General features: G+C 39.4%; 1 protein-coding gene across 1 annotated transcript in view; it reads left to right on the top strand.

Annotated features, from left to right (window-relative positions):
- Positions 1 to 1,165: 1,165 nt before the first annotated feature.
- RNF212B (ring finger protein 212B) overlaps positions 1,166 to 22,646 on the top strand; it is a 23,478-nt gene continuing 1,997 nt past the window's right edge. The window contains exons 1-14 of the mRNA XM_019948549.3: positions 1,166 to 1,290; positions 3,020 to 3,120; positions 4,978 to 5,030; positions 5,536 to 5,610; positions 10,434 to 10,549; positions 11,606 to 11,666; positions 12,386 to 12,414; positions 13,518 to 13,564; positions 13,786 to 13,828; positions 13,987 to 14,047; positions 14,697 to 14,745; positions 20,311 to 20,350; positions 20,647 to 20,747; positions 21,447 to 21,508. Coding sequence (XP_019804108.2) covers positions 3,021 to 3,120; positions 4,978 to 5,030; positions 5,536 to 5,610; positions 10,434 to 10,549; positions 11,606 to 11,666; positions 12,386 to 12,414; positions 13,518 to 13,564; positions 13,786 to 13,828; positions 13,987 to 14,047; positions 14,697 to 14,745; positions 20,311 to 20,350; positions 20,647 to 20,747; positions 21,447 to 21,508 — 837 coding nt within the window. The 5' untranslated portion in view covers positions 1,166 to 1,290; position 3,020. The remainder of the gene's footprint in view (positions 1,291 to 3,019; positions 3,121 to 4,977; positions 5,031 to 5,535; positions 5,611 to 10,433; positions 10,550 to 11,605; positions 11,667 to 12,385; positions 12,415 to 13,517; positions 13,565 to 13,785; positions 13,829 to 13,986; positions 14,048 to 14,696; positions 14,746 to 20,310; positions 20,351 to 20,646; positions 20,748 to 21,446; positions 21,509 to 22,646) is intronic.

Here is a 22,646-nt window from a genome sequence, read left to right as displayed (position 1 = left end):
TTGGCTGTGTCACACAGCATCCAGGGATAGGGGATCTTATTTCCCTGACCAGGGATGGAACCTGTGTGCCGGCCATGGAAGCACACAGTCCTAACCGCTGGACTGCCAGGGAATTCAATACTTCAATACTTTTTAAAAGGTAAAGGAGTTCTGAGACCAAGACGCTTGAGAACCATTACTTAGCAGCTTTCTCAAGAAAAGCTCATGTTCAGATTTTTTTGTCAGCAGGCTTTACACCTGAACACAGCATAAGGGGATATAAAATTCTTGGATCATATTTTCTTTTTGAGAATCTTGAAAATGCAGTTTCATTGTTTCTAGCATAAAGTGATGCTGTAAAGAAGTCTGACGCCAGTCGAATTTCCTTTTCCTTATAAATGACTAGGACTTTTTGTCTGGATGCTCAAAGGGGTTTTTCCTTATCTTTAAAGACTAATAGCTTTACTAGAAAGTGTTTTGGTTTAAACTGTTCTGGGTCAGTTTTATCCTATACACTGTAGGCCTTTGCGATATGTAGACTTAAGTCTTATTTCAGGAAAATTTTCTCAAAATTTTGTTTTAAATATTTGTTCTGATACATTGCTCTGGTTTTCCTTGTGGGGATAAATGTGTGTGCTTGTTCTCTATATCTATCACTTTCTCTTGAAAACTTTTATCTTCCTTTTTAGAAAAACCATTCTCCTTTCAGCCCTTAAATGTGCTTTTTTTATTTCTGAAAAAAGTTAAAAAAATTTTTTCCTGAGACTGGTTAGTTCTCATTTAATATGCGACTGTTCTCTACCCGTATCACTTTTTAGCTTTTCTATTTCTGATTTATGCTTTTCTTTCAAATCATCTATTATTTTATTTCCCTTAAAAATATTAGGTTAAAAAAAGAGAGAAGAAAAAATACTAAGTTAAAGTTTTCATCTGCTTTGTGACCACATTTTTCTAGTGTGTTACTGTCTGCTTGAACATTATTAGGTTTATTTTCACCTTGTTTCCATAGCATGTATGGGATTAGATCATATTTCTTATTTGTTCCCAATCTTAAATGAGGTAGATTTTCCCGGACTATTAAGGAAACGCACTCTTGCCTCTCGGCCCCGCCCACGCCTCGCGCATGCTCTGGACCCGCCCACTCCTGGGCCCCGCCCACGCCTCTCACACAGCGTCGCGGGCCACGCCCAGCCTCTTGCCTCTCGACGGTGCCAGGCTTGCTGTATATTTTCCCGCCATTTCCAGCTTTTCTTGAGAACTGATTGATTTCGGTGAGATCCGAGGCCTTTTGGGATCACTGCGGCCAAACAGGTAGGGCATGTAGTTAAAAAAGAGCTACTGCGGGCTTCCCTGGTGGCGCAGTGGTTGACAGTCCGCCTGCCGATGCAGGGGACATCCCTGGTCCGGGAAGATCCCACATGCCGCGGAGCGGCTGGGCCCGTGAGCCATGGCCGCTGAGCCTGCGCGTCTGGAGCCTGTGCTCCGCAACGGGAGAGGCCACAACAGTGAGAGGCCCGCGTACCGCAAAAAAAAAAAAAGAGTTACTGGTAAATCTGAGACTCTGCTTAATCTCCATCACCCCTAGAAATCAGACGAGTCTTGCCCTCACAAATCCTGTTAACGGCCCTTCTTCTAAAGGGTTCATTTGGTCAACGCATTTGATTAAAATCGTTCTTGCTTCCCCTAAACAAACCAGGGCATATATTGCTGTGACCTTTTCAGTAGTTCTTTAGACTCACTTTCTGGTAGAAGTTAGTGTATCTGTGAGCAACAAATAGGTATCTGAAGCTCATGCCTCTGTGTAATGTCTTTGCATTGAAACATTTATTCAGTAAGTTTTTATCGTGAATCTTGCCCTTATGTGACAAAAATATTACAGTGTGGCACAAACCAGCCAATATTCTTTGAGCAAATGTCTCCATAAACTACTTTAAAACTTTTTTAAAGAAAAGACTTAAAAAAAAAGAAGACTTCAGTGGGGAAAAATTTTACCTTCTGTTTTGATTTTTCCCCCAATTTAATTTTAAATGAAATTAAACTAATATATATTACATTCTTGTAGTATAGTCATGAAATTAAGCGTAAATCTATTAAATGTGTGAACTAATTACAGCTCTATGTATCAGCTCTGTATTTTTTTTTTTTTTTTTTTTTTTTCGGTACGCGGGCCTCTCACTGTTGTGGCCTCTCCCGTTGCGGAGCACAGGCTCCGGACGCGCAGGCTCAGCGGCCATGGCTCACGGGCCCAGCCGCTCCGCGGCATGTGGGATCTTCCCGGACCGGGGCACGAACCCGTGTCCCCTGCATCGGCAGGCGGACTGTCAACCACTGCGCCATCAGGGAAGCCCTCAGCTCTGTATTTTTTATGTCAGTTTCTTCATTTAAAACCTTACATTTCAGTGAATATCAGATACATCTTTTGAAAAATGATGGGATTGGAAAAAATGTTAAATGATTTTCAAGATCGCTTCCAGTTCTATGATTCTGAGTTTCTATGGAGTAGAAGGAAATGTGAAAAGCTGAGACATCATGCATAAATAATGTTTCCATTAGATAAAATGTGTCCCAAATGGCTAATATGTGATCTTGTATATTTGGTCCACTACCTTCTCCTTGCTCCATCTTGCTGTATCACAGGAAACTATTAGGAAAGAAATAGATTTTTTTTTAGGATTGTTTTTTCTAATTACAAATTAGTGCCTGAATTAATCCAGAAAATTTAGAAAACAAAAAAAGTGTAAAGGCAACACACACACACACACACACATACACATGATCTCACCATTCAAAAAAAATCATCATTGTCCTATTACTCTTCTAAATATGTATAATTTTTCTCTTTAGAAAATTGCATAGCATAGTCTGCAGTCTGCTTTTTTTACTTCAGAGGTATATGTACTTCCTCACATCCAATTGAAATACCCACAATAATATGCCCACATCCCAATAAGTTAGCAGAAACTAAGCAAACATTGTTAAGTAGATTTTGGGACAGCTATAATTATGTTATGCCCCAGGTTATTCTCTTTCTCTGCTGCAGAATGGATTGGTTTCACTGCAACCTGTGTTTCCAAAAAGATGGGGCCCATTTCTTTGTCACCAGCTGTGGCCATATTTTCTGTAAAAAGTGTTTGACTCTGGGTGAGTGATTTAACTGTTTTCAGATTCAGGCAAAAATGTTTTTAACCTAGAAATAATGATTAACCATTTCTCTGTGTAACTTGGAATAAAAATCACTTAGTAGGCCGAAGGTGGTGTGGGTATAATAGGAAACTGTTGATTATGAAAATCGGAGGAATCCATTAAAAGGAATGATTTAGCAAATGGACTATCTATTACTTGAACATCAAAAGGTGCTTGTCAGTGTTCTGAAGCCTGTGGCAGGGAAAGCCACAAGGCTATCAGACTGATTAGAGGAAAGAGAAAAAATAAAAATAATGAATAGAAATTGGGAAAGTGGTTGATAACAAGAGCTATTTCTAATGGGAAGTAGTATAATCTGTGAAATCAATTTAATTAGAAATGTTGACGATGGTGATAGTGGTGGGTGATACCTTTGTGGTTTAAAAAGTATTTTCACGTGTACCAGTTTTATGTATCCTCACCACAATCCCAGGAGGTAATTATTAGTAGACCCATTTTACAAATGAGGAGCTGGTTCAAATAGGTGATTTGACCAAGTTCTTGCAGCTGTTAAGTCTTAGAAGAGACAAATTTAAGGTGTGTCTTTTTTTTCTTAATGCTAAAATACTTACAAGGTATGTATTATATTCTGTAGGTATGTATTCTGGGTAGTAGGTCCAGAAGAGGGACTTAAGATGTTTTGATCAGGGAAAATTTCATAGAAGAGGTGTTGTTTCAATAGAGTTTTGAGTAATAAACTGGAGTCTGCCAAGTGAATTAGGCAGGGAAGGTCATTCTGGTTTAAGAGAACAGCATGTGTAAAGGAATACAACATCATTAATCTTAGTACAGGGAAGTACATGTGGTTGGGATTGGTAGAGCATAAAAGAATAAAGTAAGAAATGGTGAGAGATGAGGCTAGAGTGGTAGGTAGTGGCCATATGATGGAAGGCTCTATATACCAGGCTAAAGAACCTGAACTTTATCCTGCAGGTGATGGAGAGCTGTGGAAGTTTCTTTGTCTTGTCTTTTTCTTAAATAGAAGAATGATTTGCACTTGCTAGCTCACTCTGATAATAATATGGAAGGAAGACGGGGAAAAACTTCATCCCCAAGGAAAGAAGAGTCAGGTTAGGTAGCCTCTGGAGAAGCTTTTTCTCTATGTGAATCTCATGACCCTTTAAAGTTATCTGCTAATATAACAAAGCTATTACTATGGTAACAGCAGCTCACTTTGGAGCAGTTTGTCTCGGTGAAGCATATGTCATGTGACGTTTTCTCCGGACATGGCATTTATCTTAATCAATAACCAGCACCACTACTAAAATTTTAACTTCACAGGAAGATTAGTAATTTTAATTTCCACATCTTTCAGATTGGGTTAATTAGAGAATGAGAGTAGGAGAGCTTCAAAACAATATCCAGGAATATTAGCAAGGTGAGAACAAGGCAGGAATAATTGGAGAGTTTCTTATGGTGCCTAATGTGTGCCTACTGTCTGGTAGATAGAATAAAAAATAATAACTTAAAGTTGAGATCTTTGGTACTCTTCCCAGACTCTAGTAAATGTACACTCCTGTACTCCTGCTGGGAGGCTACTGTCCCTCACCTGCAGAAGAAAACTGAGAATTTATAAAAAGGGAGATGGGTAGAGGTACAGTGTGAAAGCCTTACTTCTCATCAACATACAAGTTTGGAAACACTGATTTCGAGAATGGAGCTCAAGTCGATGTCCTTTTATAGCACAATGACATTTTGAATTCAGTAAGAACCCTCTTTTCATTAGCTAGCCTACTTGACTGTTATCATGTACTTTAGGAAAATCTTACCTCATGCCCATGAGAACCAAACATTTTTTTCCCCTTTCCCCGCTAGATAAATGTGCTGTTTGTGGAACTGCCTGCAAGTATCTGGCTCTTTCTGATAATGTAAGTTTTTCCTCCCCGTCACAAACAATCTTATCCCATTCCTGGTGTGTAGGAACTATACAAAGAATACAGTGGCTAAGAACTGAAATTTTGGGGGAATTCCCTGGTGGTCCAGTGGTTAGGACTTGGGGCTTTCACCGTGGGGGCCTAGGTTCAATCTCTGGTCAGGGAACTAAGATCCTGCAAGCCACATGGCATGGCCAAAAAAAAAAAACTGAAATTTTTTTTTAAAAAAAGGAACAAACAAAACGTGTAGATAGCAATTGAAAAAAAAAGGAGGTAAACTAGAGATAAAAGAATTATTTGTGGATTTGTGACTGCTGTCACAGAAGCATGAGGTAAGAAGGATTAGGATATGTAGTCTACATCTCCTAGCGCAATAGTGATCGCCCTTTTAGCACAGTGAAATAATACCTGGTTGCTTTAGAAAGGGTGCTATGTCTTTAACCATATTTGCCTGTATTTTATTTCATTCCATTGTGGATGTGTCTTACTCTCTTCGTAGCTGAAACCTCAGGAGAAGATGTACTTCAAAAGCCCTGTGGAGACAGCTTTGCAGTATTTTAGTCACATCTCTCAGGTATGAGAAATAAAAGTGAAGAAAACCTGATTTTCCAGGCAAGTTATAAATGCATCTTATTTCTTTTCCAGAGGTTCTCTTTAAACTGCATTCATATATTTGTATACAATGGGGAGAAATTGGCTGCCCTGTTTGCTTTCTTCCCTGATGATACAAATCTCAACAGTTAACTTTTTACTCACCCAGAATCTGTGATAGGCTGTAAAAACTACTATGTAGCTGACATCTTGCCTTGTCGTTCCTAGTTCTATTTAGTAATTTTTGAGGATAAAAAAGGTTCTAGAGAGCTTTGTCTTCTTTCTTCGCACATTTAATGAATCTTCTAAAAATTGCTTTGAATATACAGGCCTGACCCTGCAAACAATGGATTTAGTAGCCAAACTTTCAAGCTTTTGCTTATAGACCTAAGTTCAAAAACGGATTTCTTGTTCTCCACTCTTATTTTTCAATAACCTCTCTTAGCAACACATATATATTTAATTCTTCAGTTAGTATTTATAATAGGTTGCCTGAATTTTGGAAGATATTTTTCTTTTCCTGATGCATGATATGTTGTCATGCCATTGACTTGGTCAGGAGCAATAGAATTGTGGAAGGAAGTGAAGAGGAGACAGGACAACCATTTGAGAAAGTTCCCAAATTCTAAAAACTTTGGTTTTTCCTTTCCACTCTCCAGTTCTCCACCAAGATCATTTCATAGCCTCATGGGATTGCTATCTGGGCACATTTCTTGAGATTTTATCACTATTTTTCTTCTCTACTCTCCTCGTTCTTACGAGAATATTTTTTTATTAAACGTGAAGATGGTCCTTTGTCATGTTTGGCTGAAGACAGTAGGTTTAATTTTTCTTTGGTGTCTCCCCCTCAATCCTGACTCTGGAGATAGAGGAAGGGAAATTAAAGCTTTCACTGCATCCTGCTTTTAGCTGCTTGGGTGAACCGTCATATTTGAGATACTATTTAACATTATGGGGAGATAAAATCCAGCTGAGACTCAAGGAGAAATGTAAACAAGGTCACATGAACAAGAGAAAGAGCAGAGCTTTGGTTAATAACTAAACCAAGGGTTAGTTAATGATCAGGAGAGAAATTATATGTAGTCTGAATTCTACCCTGCCTAATCATGGGACCAAATACACATGGTCAAGTAATCAAGATAAAATACATGAAAAGGGTCAGTTAATCATCACTGTAGTGAAGTGCCCGTTTGGTGAAGTCAGCAATGTCTGAAAATGTGTTTTCCCAATCTGTGAAGTTGAATAACTGATCCAAGTAATGTCTAGATTGTCTCGTTCAGGCTTCTGCTCATATTTTTCTTCCTCAGTCAGACCTTTACTGACTCTCATATCTCAAATAGCAGCCCCAAGTCTACTTCTCACCCTGCTTTATTTTTCATCATAGGTCTTATCTCTAACATTATATAATTTATTTATTGTCTGAATCCTGCACTGCTTTCCCTTAGCATAATGTGTTCAAGGTTTATCCATGTTGTAGAATGTATTAGAACTTCATTAGTACTTTATTCCTTTTTATGACCAAATAATAATCCATTATATAGCTGGATATACGTTTCACGTATTCATTCATCCATTGAGGGACATTTAGGTTATTTCCACTTTTTGGCTATTATGAATACTGCTGCTATGAGTATTTGTATACAAGTTTTTGTGTGGACATATATTCATTTCTCTTGGATATATACATAGGAATTAGATCACTGGATCAAATGGTAACTCTATGTTTAACTTTTGGAACTGCCAGACTGTTTTCCCAAGTGCTTGCACATTTTACATTTTTACCAGCAGTGTATGAGGGTTTTGATTTCTCCATATCCTCACCAACACTTGTTTTATCTGTCTTTTTTTAATAATAATCATCCTAGTGGTGTGAAGTGCTATCTCGGTGTGGGTTTGATTTGCATTTCTCTGATGATTAATATTGTTGAGCATCTTCTCATGTGCTTATTGGCTATTTGTTTGTCATCTTTAAAGTAATATCTATTCAAATCCTTTGCCCATTTTTAAGTCGGATTGTCTTTTTATTAGTTGTAAGAGTTCTTTATATATTCTAGGTACAAGTCCTTCACCACATATGTGATTTGCAAACATTTTCTCCCATTTTGTTGGGCCCGTCCACTTTAAAATTAAGAAGAAGTAACATAAATGTCCATTAAGTAAATACAAATAGGAAGAACAGACAACATCAAGCATCAAATAGAGTAGGAAATAAAGAGAGAGAAGAGGTTGAGAGAAAGAGAGGGAAAGATATAGGTTCACAAAGAAAGACAAATTCAGAGCAAAAGGCACAAATGAAAATACAGAGGGACTTCCCTGGTGGGCCAGTGGTTAAGGCTCTGCGCTCCCAATACAGGGGGCATGGGTTTGATCCCTGCTTGGGGAACGAAGATCCCACATGCCATATGGCACAGCCAAAAAAAAAGAAAAAGATAAACAAAAATACAGAGAAAGACTTTTTTAAAAAATGAATTTATTTATTTATTTTGGGCTGCATTGGGTCTTCGTTGCTGCACGCGGGCTTTCTCTAGCTGTGGTGAACAGGAGCTACTCTTGGTTGTGGTGTGCGGGCTTCTCATTGCAGTGGCTTCTCTTGTTGTGGAACACGAGCTCTAGGCATGCGGGCTTCAGTAGTTGTGGCTCTCGGGCTGTAGAGCTCAGGCTCAGTAGCTGTGGCGCACAGACTTAGTTGCTCCGCGGCATGGGGGATCTTCCCCAACCAGGGCTCGAACCTGTGTCCCCTGCATTGGCAGGCTGATTTTTAACCACTGCGTCACCAGGGAAGCCCAAGAAAGACTTTCATAAATTTAATGTTGGGACTGACAAACTTTTTCTTGAAAGGTTAGTAAATATTTTAGGTTTTGCAGGCTATGCAACCTCTGTTGCAGCTACTCAACTCTGTTGCTGTAGCACAGAACAACAGCCACAGGCAATCTGTAAACAAATGGGTATGACTGTATTCCAGTAAAACTTTATTTACAAATACAGGCAGCTGGCCCTGATCATTAGTTGGCTGACTGGGAAATCATATGTTTTGCTAACATACTTAAATAACTACCATATAAATCGTTTGAGTAAAATCAGGTCAAGACCTGATCTCATAAATAGATCAGATCAGTTTCCCATCCCTCACTTGAATTTAAAGACTGAACAGCTGAGATAATCAATGGTGCCTTTGAAGAAAGGTTTTATTTAGTTGAAGATTATTTTACCTGAAAAGAAAAAGTTTATCTGTCAGTTTTTAAGACTTCTGAAACAGTGTAGCTGAGTTCTTTATCACTACTGAGCAGGTCGAGGAACCTTAAGCCCCAGTGTGAGAGGCTTTGATCACAAACTGCAACCCAAAACTTAACTCCCTGGCTGTGCCACGTGGCTTGTAGGATCTTAGTTCCCCGACGAGGGATCGAACCTGTGCCCCCTGCAGTGGAAGCGTGGAGTCTTAACCACTGGACCACCAGGGAAGTCCCCTTGCTTTTGATAAGGAAGCATTTTTAGGATTCTTTTTTGCTCAAATCTCTTTGAGCACCAAAGTAGTTTTGGCACGTAGGTTAGTAGGTCTCTTGGCTATATATTGTATCTAACCATAGTATCTATTGCTCGCGAACCCTTTGCCATTTTAGATAACTCCCAGGATTGAGTGCCTTTTTTCTGCTTCTGCATTGTTCAAATTTTCTAAAATGAATATGTTTTACTTTTATTGAAAACAAGAATAAATTTTAAAAAATAGATTACAGTGAATTCTTATCTGTGTAGAATTAGTTTAGTTTGCTTTTGAGTAGAAAGGAAAGAGTGTAGAGACTATATAAATTCGGAAGTAGAATTCTTTAGTAAGGTGGCAAAAGCAACTTGCAAATTAAATGAGAACAAAAAGTTTATGACAAAAGTACCAGATCTAGGAGGGACCTAAGAAAAAAGGTTTACGGTGTGAGTAGGGAGGAAACAAACGAGACCTGAATACTGCTGTGTATTCAAAAGTAGAACCTGACAAAGCTAAAATACTTTCCACATATTAACTTTTGATCTGATTCAGTAATCCCATGATAGGCACATCAGTATATCAAATGGTAAATTAAAGCAAAAGATAAAATTATTTACCCATGGCCAGAAATAAAATTCAGGAATAGGTAAATCTCCTTCTGTGCCTCTTTGCCCTTTACTGTAGCAACATAAACAGCCTACAAGTGTCTATGTGTGAGTATCTTAGGGAAAGTAAATTGGTTACCAGTGCTCTGTAGAGCTAGGAATGTGGAAGCTGAGTCCAAGCTAATAGTAAACAAGTAAGGTCAGAACCAGTTCTAAGCTTGGAAACATTTTTTTGGTTGTCACTTCTTGCTCAAGATGAATGGTTATATATATATATATTTTTTTTTTCGTTACGCGGGCCTCTCACTGTTGTGGCCTCTCCCGTTGCGGAGCACAGGCTCCGGACGCGCAGGCTCAGCGGCCAAGGCTCACGGGGCCCAGCCGCTCCGCGGCATGTGGGATCTTCCCGGACCGGGGCACGAACCTGTGTCCCCTGCATCGGCAGGCGGACTCTTAACCACTGCGCCACCAGGGAAGCCCGAATGGTTATATTTTTAAAGGGTCATTCTATGTCAGAATGTTCTCATTAAGATATTAGGAAGGCACTTTTCTGGAGATGAAAAGCTTTGGCTTTCCCTAGTTTTGGGGAATCATGAATTAGGTCAGATGCTCCAGAAGAAAATGATCAGTAATAGAGTATGAATTGATGGGTTTCCATTTGTTGCTACAAGTAAGGGGAAAGGAGTTATGGGGGTTGTATGTCAAAGGTCTGTTTTTCCCTAGTAGGTGTGGAGTTTCCAGAAGAAGCAAACAGATCTCCTCATCGCCTTTTATAAGCATAGAATTACCAAGTTAGAAGCAGCCACGCAGGAGGCACAGCAAACACTGACTAACCAGGACAAGTAAGTGACGAATGAAATCACCAGAGAGCCTTTTTCTTCTCATAGAAGCTGTAGCCCTTATTTCCTTATGGTTCCAAAGCCTAAAAATTGCTCCATGTGTGTTTATGTTTGTCTTGGTTAAGTCAGGTACAGAATTTTTGGTCTCTCAATCTCCATTTTATTTTTCTCTTTCTTCCCTCAAGGGACCTTCCCTACTTTATAGCTTTCCCCTTTTACTTCCATCTGTCGAAAACTACTTCAGAGAAATCGGACATGACTTTTTCACAGTAATAATGATGGAAGATTTAAAATGTTACCTCTAGGAGGGTGTGTTTTGGTTCTTTTTTTTTTTTTTTTTTTTTTGGCTGCGTTGGGTCTTTGTTGCTGCACGCAGGCTTTCTCTAGTTGCAGCAAGCGGGGGCTACTCTTCATTGTGGTGTTGGGGCTTCTCATTGCGGTGGCTTCTTTTGTTGCAGAGCATGGGCTCTAGGCACGCAGGCTTCAGTAGTTGCAGCACGTGGGCCCTAGAGCACACGGGCTTCAGTAGCTGTGGCACATGGGCTCAGTAGTTGTGGCACACAGGCTCAGTAGTTGTGGCTCATGGGCTCTAGAGTGCAGGTTCAGTAGTTGTGGCGCACGGGCTTAGTTGCTCCACAGCATGTGGGATCTTCCCAGACCAGGGATTGAACCCATGTCCCCTGCATTGGCAGGCAGATTCTTAACCACTGCACCACCAGGGAAGTCCATGTTCTTTTGGAAATCTTAAGCTAAAAGATGGAATCCCTGATGGAAATTTTCAGACAGCAGCAGGCCAGGGGAAAATGTGTGGAGAGGAAATGCAGTTCTGTGTAAACTTCTGAAATCGTACCAAGTGACTGTTTATTTTGTCCACCTGATTCTTCTCACCACCAAAACCCTGCCATTGCCCCCCTGAATCACCAGATCTCTGACAGAAATACCTTGTATAGTGGCAAGTATCTCTCCGGAAGCATTAACTAGATGTTGATAATAAAAATCAGGTTTTTTATCCCACTGACCTGCTGGAGCTGATTGTTTCTTTTTCCATCTTTTGCCTAGAGAGCTGTCAGTCTTAAGGAAAGAGAATGGAGAACTGAAGAAATTGCTAGCCATCCTAAAGGTGAATGAAATAGATTTTCCATACTATTATTTTCTCTCTTACTTGGCCCATCTATCTAGCTGACTGAATAGAATTAGTGTTTCCTAACCTTTTTCACATCATGGCTGGTAATATTGATAACATTTGTACAGCAAGCACACTGTAGTAAATGGACGAGGCCACAGAAGACCTTGGAGGGATGAAAGGACAAAATCTAGCACAGTGGTAACCTATTCTCGAATATCAGGGAGTCCATGCCATAACACATGGGAAGCTCTCTTATAGAAGAGATATCTGTGGTAACTTAAAATTTGTCTTCAAGAATCCCAAGGCACCTCAGGACCTTTCCTGTCCCTCAAACTCTATTTCCTGGACATTTGTCTCTTCCCAAGATTGTCCTTTGTGTTTATATAATGTTCCTTTTGATCTTACTCTTGTAACTCTTCTAGCACATTGTAATCCTGTCATTTTCCTTGCTCTCCCCATAGACTCTCTATATTTCCCCACATGTATCAGTCTACAGGATTCCCAATGTGTTTTTGTGAAGAGGAACTAAAATTTTCTCCCCCCAAAGCTAATAATTTTCTGAGGAAACACTCACTGTTGCTGTTTTTTCTTCTATTGGGCATCTTAGTAACCACAACTAGAGGACATTGCAGCTTAGCTATCTGACAAGTAAGATCCATTGATTGGGACCATTGAGCTACAGCTTCCTTCACTTCCATTTTTTTCACCTACAGGAATCTCCAAGTTGGTACCAAGGAAGCAGGTCAGTTTTATCAGGCCCCATACCATCCCTCTTTGAAAATTTCTATCCTTTCCTTTTTTTTTTTTTTTTAATTGGAGTATAGTTGCTTTACAATGTTGTGTTAGTTTCTGCTGTACAGCAAAGTGAATTCTATCCTTTCTTGGCACTTGGCTGTAGCTCCTGTGTGGGCTCTGCGGTGGAGGGAATGGTTTATGAATTCATTTTTCACTTCTCCAAAAAAGAGCTCCTTACTGAAAAGTGCTGAACTAAAATCTTGGATGAATGCTCACCCTTGACCGTCACCTTATGAAATCCTATTCACCCCTCAAAATTGAACTCATGTGTCATTTCCTCTGTCAGCACTTTATTAGGCAGAGTTAGATGTTCTATTATTCATTTATTCAATAAATATTCATTAAGTACTTACTGTTTGTGAAGCACTGTGTTAGGTGTTGGGTGTACATCACCGATTATTCTAATTGTAAATGTCTGTACCCTACCAGTTATTATATATTTTTAATATCAGCTCTGCATTGGTGGATTAAAAAGACATGGCCCCTGACTCACAGAAGCTAAAGTATAGTGTTCTATCATACTTCCATACTTCTGACATACCCATTATAACACTTATGTTGCTCTTTTTCTTTTTGTCTCTCCCACTAGCCTGTGAGCCTCTCAAAAATAGGAACCATATTCTAGTTATCTTTGTAAGTTCAGGATCTAAGACTTATGAGCACTAAATAAATGTCTGTGGGTAGATGGAAGAGGGGATGGAGGGAGTGAGGGAATGGCAGATGTATGAATGGATATATGTAAAGTTGAGAGTACCTGGTAAGGCACTATGGGAAGGAAGAAAGAAGGACTTCAGAACTTCTATTATGGGCAATAGAGAAGTGGAGAAGATTTCGTTTAGGGAATTGGAGAGCCAAGGAGTCCCATATGGAAAGCTTACCTCTGTATTTTGGGCTGATACCTGTAATACATGATTAGTAAGCAATTTGTGCTCAGAGAGAAGGCTGTTATTTCTGTAAATAATGACCTGATTGATCCTCTAAGGTGGCACTAAGTTCTGCTTAGAGAAAATAGAGCTGCCTTTCTTTTTTTTTTTTTTTTTTTCCTTGCAGGTCAACCACACCTCGACCAGTGGGCATTACTTCTCCATCACAGTCAGGTAGAGACCATGTTTTGCCCAAATATCTGTGTGAGATGAGTAAATATCCTTATCCCATATGGAAGATGGTTTCCTCTCAGAAAGTATAATGTGATTTTCCGAATCTTATGTATGATATGAAAAGGCCATACTCCTGGACACTCACTTGCAACATGTAGGCTAGGCAAGGCAGGGCACACCATTGATGGCAACTTTTCATTCTGCATTTTATTCCCTTTCAGTTACTCCACGACCCAGTTCTCAGCATAGCAGCCAAGTGGTCAGGTGAGTAGAAAGCTACACAGCAGCATTAGAACTGTTGGCAAAAGATCAAGATGAAAGAAATGCCTAGATACGGCTGAGACAGGGACTGAGGAGACTTTATGTCTGTGTAAAAGTTTAATACCAGGTTTGTTTTTTCCTTTTTGTTTTGCCTTATACAGTCGGTCCTCCTCAGTGGAATCTATCCTTTATAGAGGGGCTGGCTTTAGTAACTTGGGACAGGTAAGAAATATTCACATTATCTTTTCAGATTGAGACTTCTAATGCTAAATGAAAGCCAAAATTAAAGCAAGAATATTAAACATATTGATTTTGGCATGAATTATCTGATGCCATGCCTGGACTCTCTTTCAGCAATTCAGACCTGAAGTTAGAAGCTGACCTAATTCATGACTCGGAATGAATAGGGGTGAAAATAGTGGACTGCATTAACAGTGTCCATCATGTTCATTTTGGAAGGAATAAAGTGTGGATCCTTCCTGGAGTCACGTACCCACTCTGGGAGAAAAACATACACTTCAGTGTATAGCCATAGCATGAAATATGGAAGCCAGAGAATCGGGATATATATATATATATATATATATATATATATATATATATATATTTTTTTTTTTAATTTTATTATTATTATTTTTTTGGCGGTACGCGGGCCTCTCACTGTTGTGGCCTCTCCTGTTGCGGAGCAGAGGCTCCGGACACACAGGCTCAGCGGTCATGGTTCACGGGCCTAGTCGCTCCGCGGCATGTGGGATCCTCCCGGACCGGGGCAGGAACCCGTGTCCCCTGCATCGGCAGGCGGACTCTCAACCACTGCACCACGAGGGAAGCCCCGGGATACATTTATTAATGTTTATTATTTGTCCCTCAGGGAGCCAGAGCGCTGCAGGGAAGGAGCACTCCAAGAGACTCTTTTACTGGTGAGAGGGGCAGTGTAGGGGAAGGAGTCAGAAGCCAACACATTCTGAGCAGATACCAGCAGATTTCTGGTTTTCTGTGCATAATATAATGCCATTTTACTTTTTCTCCAGAAGGTGGTTCCAGGTATCCAGATACAACTTTTCAAGTAATGATATTTCTGTTCTCAAACTGATAAGGGGAAAATTGAAACTTGAGTATTAGAAAGTCATTGAAACCCTCTGGTCAGGAGACTGGAGAGTAACTTTTAAAATAATTGACCTGGATTTTAATTGCCACAAGATGGCAGTAGAAGTTAGATCTAAAAGAAAGATTAACTAGATGCCAATTATGTTAGCCTGAAAGGTGTCTGGCTTCTTCACTGTGTATCAAACACAAAAATATTCCAGTGAAGAAATATTTTGGTTCCACCTACGTAATTTCTTGTCTCTTTCCCCTTAGAACTATTACTGTTATTACTGTTTTTCAAGGCATTAGTCAGTCCATAGAGTATACTTGGAGAGGATTTCCCTTTCTTTCCCAAGAGGCAGTTTTGAAATTCACAGATCTCTTCCTGGATAACCATTTTTGAAATTCACCAAATAGCCTCCCTCCAGTTCTTTCATCTTCACCCCTTTGAAAAACTAGGTGCTCTAGCCAATTTATTTCTGTCAGGTTAGTAGTAATACTCTCTTTTATTTCTGACTTTAGTTATTTGGGGCTTTCTTCTTTTTTCTTGGACAGCCTGGCTAAAGATTAGTCCAATTTTTTAACAGTTCTAAAAAGGAAGTTTATTTTTAAAAAATTTTTAAATTAAAGTATAGTTGATTTACAATATCATCTAAGTTTCAGGTGTACGGCACAGCAATTGAGATACATATATATATGTACCATCTTCCAGAAAAAAAGCGAATGAACTTTTTGGCCAACCCAATACAGACATATACATACATATGTATGTATATTTATATAACTGAATCTATATATACATATATTTTTTCAGATTCTTTTCCCTTATAAGTTATTATATAATATTGAGTATAGTTTCCTGTGCTATACAGTAGGTCCTTGTTGGTTATCTGGGTTTTTTTTTAATTTATTTATTTTTGGCTGCGCTAGGTCTTCGTTGCTGCACGCGGGCTTTCTCTGGTTGTGGTGAGCAGGGGCTACTCTTCGTTGTGGTGCTCTCATTGCGGTAGCTTTTCTTGTTGTGGAGCACGGGTTCTAGGTGCGCAGGCTTCAGTAGTTGTGGCACGTGGGCTCAGTAGTTGTGGCTTGCGGGCTGTAGAGCGCAGGCTCAGTAGCTGTGGTGTGCGGGCTTAGTTGCTCTGCGGCATGTGGGATCTTCCCAGACCAGGGCTCGAACCCATGTCCACTGCACTGGCAGGCGGATTCTTAACCACTGCACCACCAGGGTTATCTATTTTATACATAGTAGTATGTATGTGTTAATCCCAGCCTCCAGATTTATCCTGCCCCTCACCCCACAGGGTTAGTCAATTTTGTTTATCATTTCAAAGAACCAACTTTTAGTTTTCTTGATTTTTCTCTATTATTTTTCTATTCTCTATTTCATTTTTTTCTGCCCTAATCATTTTCTTTCCATCTGGTTTTGGGTTTAGTTCTCCTCGTTTCTTAAAGTGGACAGTAGCATTATTGACTTGAGATCTGCTTTTTTAATATAGACCTTTACAGTTATAAATTTCACTCTGAGCACTGCTTTCACTGCATCCTTTTAAGTTTTAGTATGTTGTGTTTTTGTTTTCATTCATCTCAAAGTATTTTCTAACTTCTGTGATTTTCTTTTCTTTGACCCATTAGTTACTTAGCAGTGTTGATTATCCACATAATTGTTAATTTCCCAAATTTCCTCCTGTTAATTGATTTTAATTTCATTTCATTGTTGTTGAACAACATACTTTGTATGGTTTAGATCCTTTTAAATTTATAGCCTAAAACATTGTCTATCCTGGGGAAAGTTCCCTGTACACTTGAAAAGAATGTGTATTCTGCTGTTGTTGGGTGGAGTGTTCTATAGATATCTGTTAGATTTAGTTGGTATATAGTGCCATTTAAATCTTCTGTTTTCTTGCTGATCTTCTGTCTTGCTGTTTTATCCATTATTGAAAGTGGGGTATTGAAAGCTCTATTATTGTTGAATTATCTATTTTTCTCTTCAATTCTGTCAGTTTTTGCTTCATGTATTTTAGGACTTTGTTTTTAAGTGCATATATAAGTGTTATATCTTCTTGATGGGTTGACCCTTTTATCATTTTGACCTTTGTCTCTAGTAACAATGTTGTCTTAAAGTGCATTTGTCTGATATTACCCATTCCAGCTCTCTTTTGTTTACTGTTTGCATGGAATATCTTTTTCCATCCTTTTACTTTAAACCTATATGTGTCTTTGAATTTACAGTGAGTCTTTCATAGACGATGTACAGTTGGATCTTTTTTCACCATTTGGCCAGTTTCTGCCTTTTAATTGGAGAGTTTAATACATTTACATTTAACGTAATTATTAATAAGGAAAGACTGCTTCTGCCATTTTGCTATTTGTTTTCTATGTGTCTTTTTTTTTTTTTTTTTGCCACACCACACAGCATGTGGGATTTTAGTTCCCCGACCAGGGATTGAACCTGTGCCCCCTACAGTGGAAGTGTGGATTCTTAACCACTGGACCACCAGGGAAGTCCCTGTTTTCTATATGTCTTATGTATGTTTTGTTCCTCACTTCCTCCATTTTTGCTGTCTTTTGTGTTAAACAGCTATTTTCTAGTGTACCATTTTACTTTCTCTCTTGTTTCTTTCACTGTATTTTTTGTTATTTTCTTAGGGATCAACATCATAATTAACATCATAATTTATAACAATTTAGTTCAGATTATACCAAACTTAATTTCAACAGTGTACAAAAGCTTTTCTCCTATATAGTTCCATTCCCCTCTCCATTCTATTGTGCTGTTATTATATAGATTATATCTTTAAAAATTGTGTTCTCCTCAACATAAATTTATAATTATGTTTTATGCAGTTGTCTTTTAAATCAGATAGGAGGAAGTTACAAAAATACACTTATACTTTTATGTTTATCAATGTAGTTATCTTTACCAGTGATCTTTATTACTTCTTCATGTAGATTTGAGTTACTGTCCAGTGTCCTATCACTTAAGCTTGAAGGACTCTCTTTAGTATTTCTTGTAAAGCAGGTTTGGTAGTGATGAATTCTCTTAATTTTGACACTCATCTGGGAGTGTCTTAATTTCTCCTTCATTTTTGAAGGATAGTTTTGCTGGATTTAAAATTTTTGATTGACAGTCTTTCAGCATTTTGAATACGTTATCCTCCTATATTCTGGCCTCCATGGTTTCTGAGGAGAAATCAGTGCCAATTTTATTGAGAATCCCTTTCATGTGATGAATGGCTTCTCTCTTGCTGCTTTCAAGTTTCTTTTTTTGCCTTTAGCTTTCAACAGTTTATGATGAGTCTAGGTGCGGATCTCTTTGATTTATCCTCTTTGGGATTTGTTGAGCTTCTTGGATGTATAGATTAATGTTTTCATCTAATTTGGGAAGTTGTCAGCCATTATTTCTTCAGATAATTCTTTCTGCCCTTGGTCCTCTCTGTTCTCCTTCTGGAACTCCCATTTTGCACATGCTGGTGTGCTTGATGGTATTCCACCAAGGTCTTTGAGGCTTTGTTCATTTTTCTTCATTCCTTTTTCTTTCTCTTCTTCATACTGGATAATCTCAATTGATTTATCTTCAAGTTTGCTGATTCTTTTTTCTGACAGCTCATATCTCTAGTGAAGTTTACATTTTAGTTATTGTACTTTTCAATTCCAGAACTTACATTTGCTTCTTTTTAATATAATATTTCTTTATTAGTGTTCTCTATTTGATGAGACCATTCTCATACTGTTGTTTAGTGCTTTAGACATGGTTTCCTTTAGCTAACTGAACATGTTTAAAATAGCTGATTTAGGGACTTCCTTGGCAGTCCAGTGGTTAAGACTGTGCTTCCACTGCAGGGGATATGGGTTCGATCCCTGTTCGGGGAACTAGGATCCCGCATGCCTGTCAACGTGGCCAAAAAAAAAAAAAAAGAACCGCTGGTTTAAAGTCTTTGTCTTTAAAATCCAATGTATCTGAGCTTCCTCAAGGACAGTTTCTATTGCTTGTGCTTTTTTCCTTTACATAGATCATACTTTCTTGTTTCTTTCATGCCTCATAATTTTTTGTTGAAAACTGGACAGCTAAATAATATAGCATGGCAACTCTAAGAATCAGATACTTCCTCCCTTCCCAAGGTTTGTTGTTGTTGCTGTTTGTCATTGTTTGTTTAGTGACTTTCTAAAACTGATTCTGTAAAATCTGTATTCTTTCTCGTGTGGCCACCGAAGTGTCTATTTGGTTAGCTTAGTGTTCAGCCAATGATTGGACAGAGCTTTCCTTAAACACCTAGTACCAATAAATCCCTCAGTGTTTGCTGAGGGACTGTGTGTTGGGGTGTACCTTCAACATGCAGCTGACGACTGTGCCTTAGCCTTCACTTTCTGCTTGTATGACCTCAAGGTAGTCCCAAGGTGAGAGCTTAGAGCCTTTTCAATCTTTACTGAGCATGCACACAGCCCTGTGCATGCACATGGCCTAGATTCCCAAGAACTTGTTGTTCCTTTTCAAAATCCCGGCGGACAGGTCATTCCACAGCTTTTCCTTTTATGCTTTTTGGTTAGCCTATTGTTTGCCCCAACTGATATTCACCTCCTCAGGCAGGCTAAACAAGTGCCTCTAATTATTTGCAACAAACACTCCTGGGGAAAAAGCTTTTCACACTTGGTGAACTCTTAAGCTCCAAGTCCTGGTAAGTTTGGCTCCAAGTCAGGTCAAATAAAGGCAGCCTTGCAAGTGAAGTCTTCCAGTGAACAACTAGGCAGGTCAAGTATGACAATTCTCTGGGAATGAGGTTTTGAAAGAGCTCCAACCCCATTCCATCCCCTATGATGACTGCCAAACTGTTGATTTTCAAGGCTACCATGGAGCTGGAGAGGGAGAAATGGGAATAGGGCAAGTTAAAATGTCACAAAGCTCACTGTTCTTACTCACATTCAGCTATTTTTCTGGAATAAACATTCCCCAGATTGCTAAAAGCCCTTTGTTAATTTCCAGAATTCTGAAGAAGTTGATTCTGACAATTTTTGCCAGTTTTCTCATTCCTTTTATGGAGAGAATCTGTGGAGGTCCTTACTCTACATTTTTACTGCTGTCACTCCCAGCCAATTTAAAGACCCTTTGTCTTTAGCCATTCTTTCTGATAATCTTCACCTTAGAGGGGAAACCAAGGCACAGATACATTAGAACACATCAAGGCAGTGATGGATCCTTGCCCATAAACTCATGAAAGGGTGAGGAAAGCACCTTTATGATCCACTGCTAGGTGACTTGTGGGCTTTTTCACTTGCCATTAGCCCCCAAGTCTAACATATATACCAAATCTTTGATCCCCTGTTCCTTTGCCCTGGCCCCCAGAATACCTGGATCTCTTCTTGGTTCATGAATTATCTCATAGGCTCATCTTTATGCTTTTCAGAAACCCCTTCACCAGCTTCCACTCACAGCCTATCTTATAGGTAAGTAATACTGCTTCCTTTCACTTGAGATCTGTTCCCACTGACATTCTGCCAGCAGCCCTGTGGTTACTTCTCCACTGGCCTATACCACTGAAGCTTATAATCTACCTTGTAAACAAAAGAGAAGGTTGAACAGTACTGTGTCTAATATACATCTGAATTACTTAATTGTATTCTGAGTTGCAAGCAGGGGATTCATTTCCTCTCTGGTTTAAAGGTATAGGCTCTTCCTTTACACATGGTTTTTACTTTAACCTTTCCTTTTCTCTACTGATGCTTTTATTTCCCTTCCTTAGACCTTCATCTGCCTCCTCCGGACAGGGGAGTTTTTCTTTCAGACCATCCCTAAGTGGTGGGGATTCAGGTCAAATAGGAGTCCTCACCCCCAATATTTCAGGTAAGTTAAATAACATTCCCAAAGGAGTGGAGCTTCAACCATTGACATATACACTAAAATGAAGATTTTCAAGGTGCAAAGAAGTTGAGATTTTTACACCCCAGCCCCTGAAAAAAGCACTGTCTCAAGTTTGACTCCTTAATATTCTTTAAGAGTTACCCCATTTCCTTCACAGTTAAGGCAGGCTTTGGATTGTGCCTAAATATCACTCATCCTGTCACCAGGAGTAGAGTTCTGCTCTTTAGCCAGAAGGTTGGCCTGTAGAATTAAACTGGCTTTTTGTTTGTTTCTTTTGAGATCCCTATGTTGCAGCACTGCTGGGAGCTTAGTGCTGAATGAGAATGATAAAACCAGCATCCTTTATTCTCCTCATGTTTTCCCAAAAGGTACCTCTGCTACCAGTCCTTGTGATAAGGGGCTGTCATCTTTCATAGCTCACCAAAATCTTTATATTGTCTCTACATCTTTCTACTCATAGTTAAACTCAAATCTCAGACCTCTGTGTCACCACCCCATCCTCACAGTAAAAGAATGGACTTTATATTATAACCCACCTCTTGAATTGCTGAGCTACCAGTCTTTTCCCTTCTGAGTAGTGTACTGCAGATTAAGAACCACTTATTTATCCTGATGCATAAATAACAATACTGAGAAACTGCCCCAGGTAGTTATCTTTCACTATTTAATTCCATCCTCCAGGTCAGAGGGAGAGCAGAACCACACTAGAGGGTCTTCCTGGTTTCCAGCTACCAGCCCTACAGGTGAGCCCTGGCCAGTCTAACTGGTCTGCTCATGAAAAACTCACACAGTTAGGCCTGCACACTTAATGCCTCATTCTGGTCTCTTGTTAAGGTGATAGAATGTAACCAGTGGAGAATGACGTGGTTTCAAGTGTGGTAACCACAGGTACACAGTTTTCCAGAGTGGTGTCACTCTGATAATATGACTGTCAGATTACCTTCCTGGTTTGGGGTTTAAAAATTAGGTCACAGGGCTTCCCTGGTGGCGCAGTGGTTGAGAGTCCGCCTACCGATGCAGGGGACACGGGTTCGTGCCCCGGTCCGGGAGGATCCCACATGCTGCGGAGCAGCTGCGCCCGTGAACCATGGCCGCTGAGCCTGCGCGTCCGGAGCCTGTGCTCCGCAGCGGGAGAGGCCACAACGGTGAGAGGCCCGCGTATAGCAAAAAAAAAAAAAAAAAAAAAAAAAAATTCGGTCACATAGTAATGAAAGGGTTTAAACTGAGAGGTCTTGGCCAGGGTGAACTAAGGATGTGGACACAAATGACATTCTCAAGAGTTTCACAGAAAGGGGTTTTCAATGGAATATATATTTTGGATAGAGGTACTGCTTGAACTAGGAAAAACCATTTTCATTTCTCCAAAGAGCAACAGCAGAATAATGTTTTGTAAATTTATGAGACTATGATTCTGATCCAGAAAACAAGAGGAAAAGGGCATGGGAACGAGAAGAGAGGTTTGTAAGGAGCTCTATTAAATGAAAAGTCCAGTCTTGCCTTTTAAGTTCACTTTTACACCTTGGGTTTTGAGGATATTTAGGCCAAGCTCCTGGTGACCTACTAAGGTAGGTAAATATTTTGCTCTCATGTTCCAAAATTCCCTTTATTTTCATCAGCAAGGAATTAGGGTCTAAGCCTTAACAGACAACGCTGGGGAAATAACATCCCTCTAAGACCCTCGTAAATCGAGGGATTAATCTACAGGTGAAAAAAAGACTTAAGACACGTAAACCATCTGCAAATAAATGGCCTCCAGTTGGATCTTGATTGGAACAAACTGTAAAAACCATTTATGAGACAGTTGAGGAAAACTGAATACTTAGTGGACATTTTATATTAAGGAATTGTTAATAGTGTTTTTTTTGTAGGCATGATGCTATT

The sequence above is a fragment of the Tursiops truncatus genome, chromosome 2 (assembly GCF_011762595.2).
Source record: "Tursiops truncatus isolate mTurTru1 chromosome 2, mTurTru1.mat.Y, whole genome shotgun sequence".
In the NCBI taxonomy this organism is placed as follows: Eukaryota; Metazoa; Chordata; class Mammalia; order Artiodactyla; family Delphinidae; genus Tursiops; species Tursiops truncatus.
Note: the sequence above shows the minus strand (reverse complement) of the source record. Positions and strands in the feature narration are given on the sequence as shown.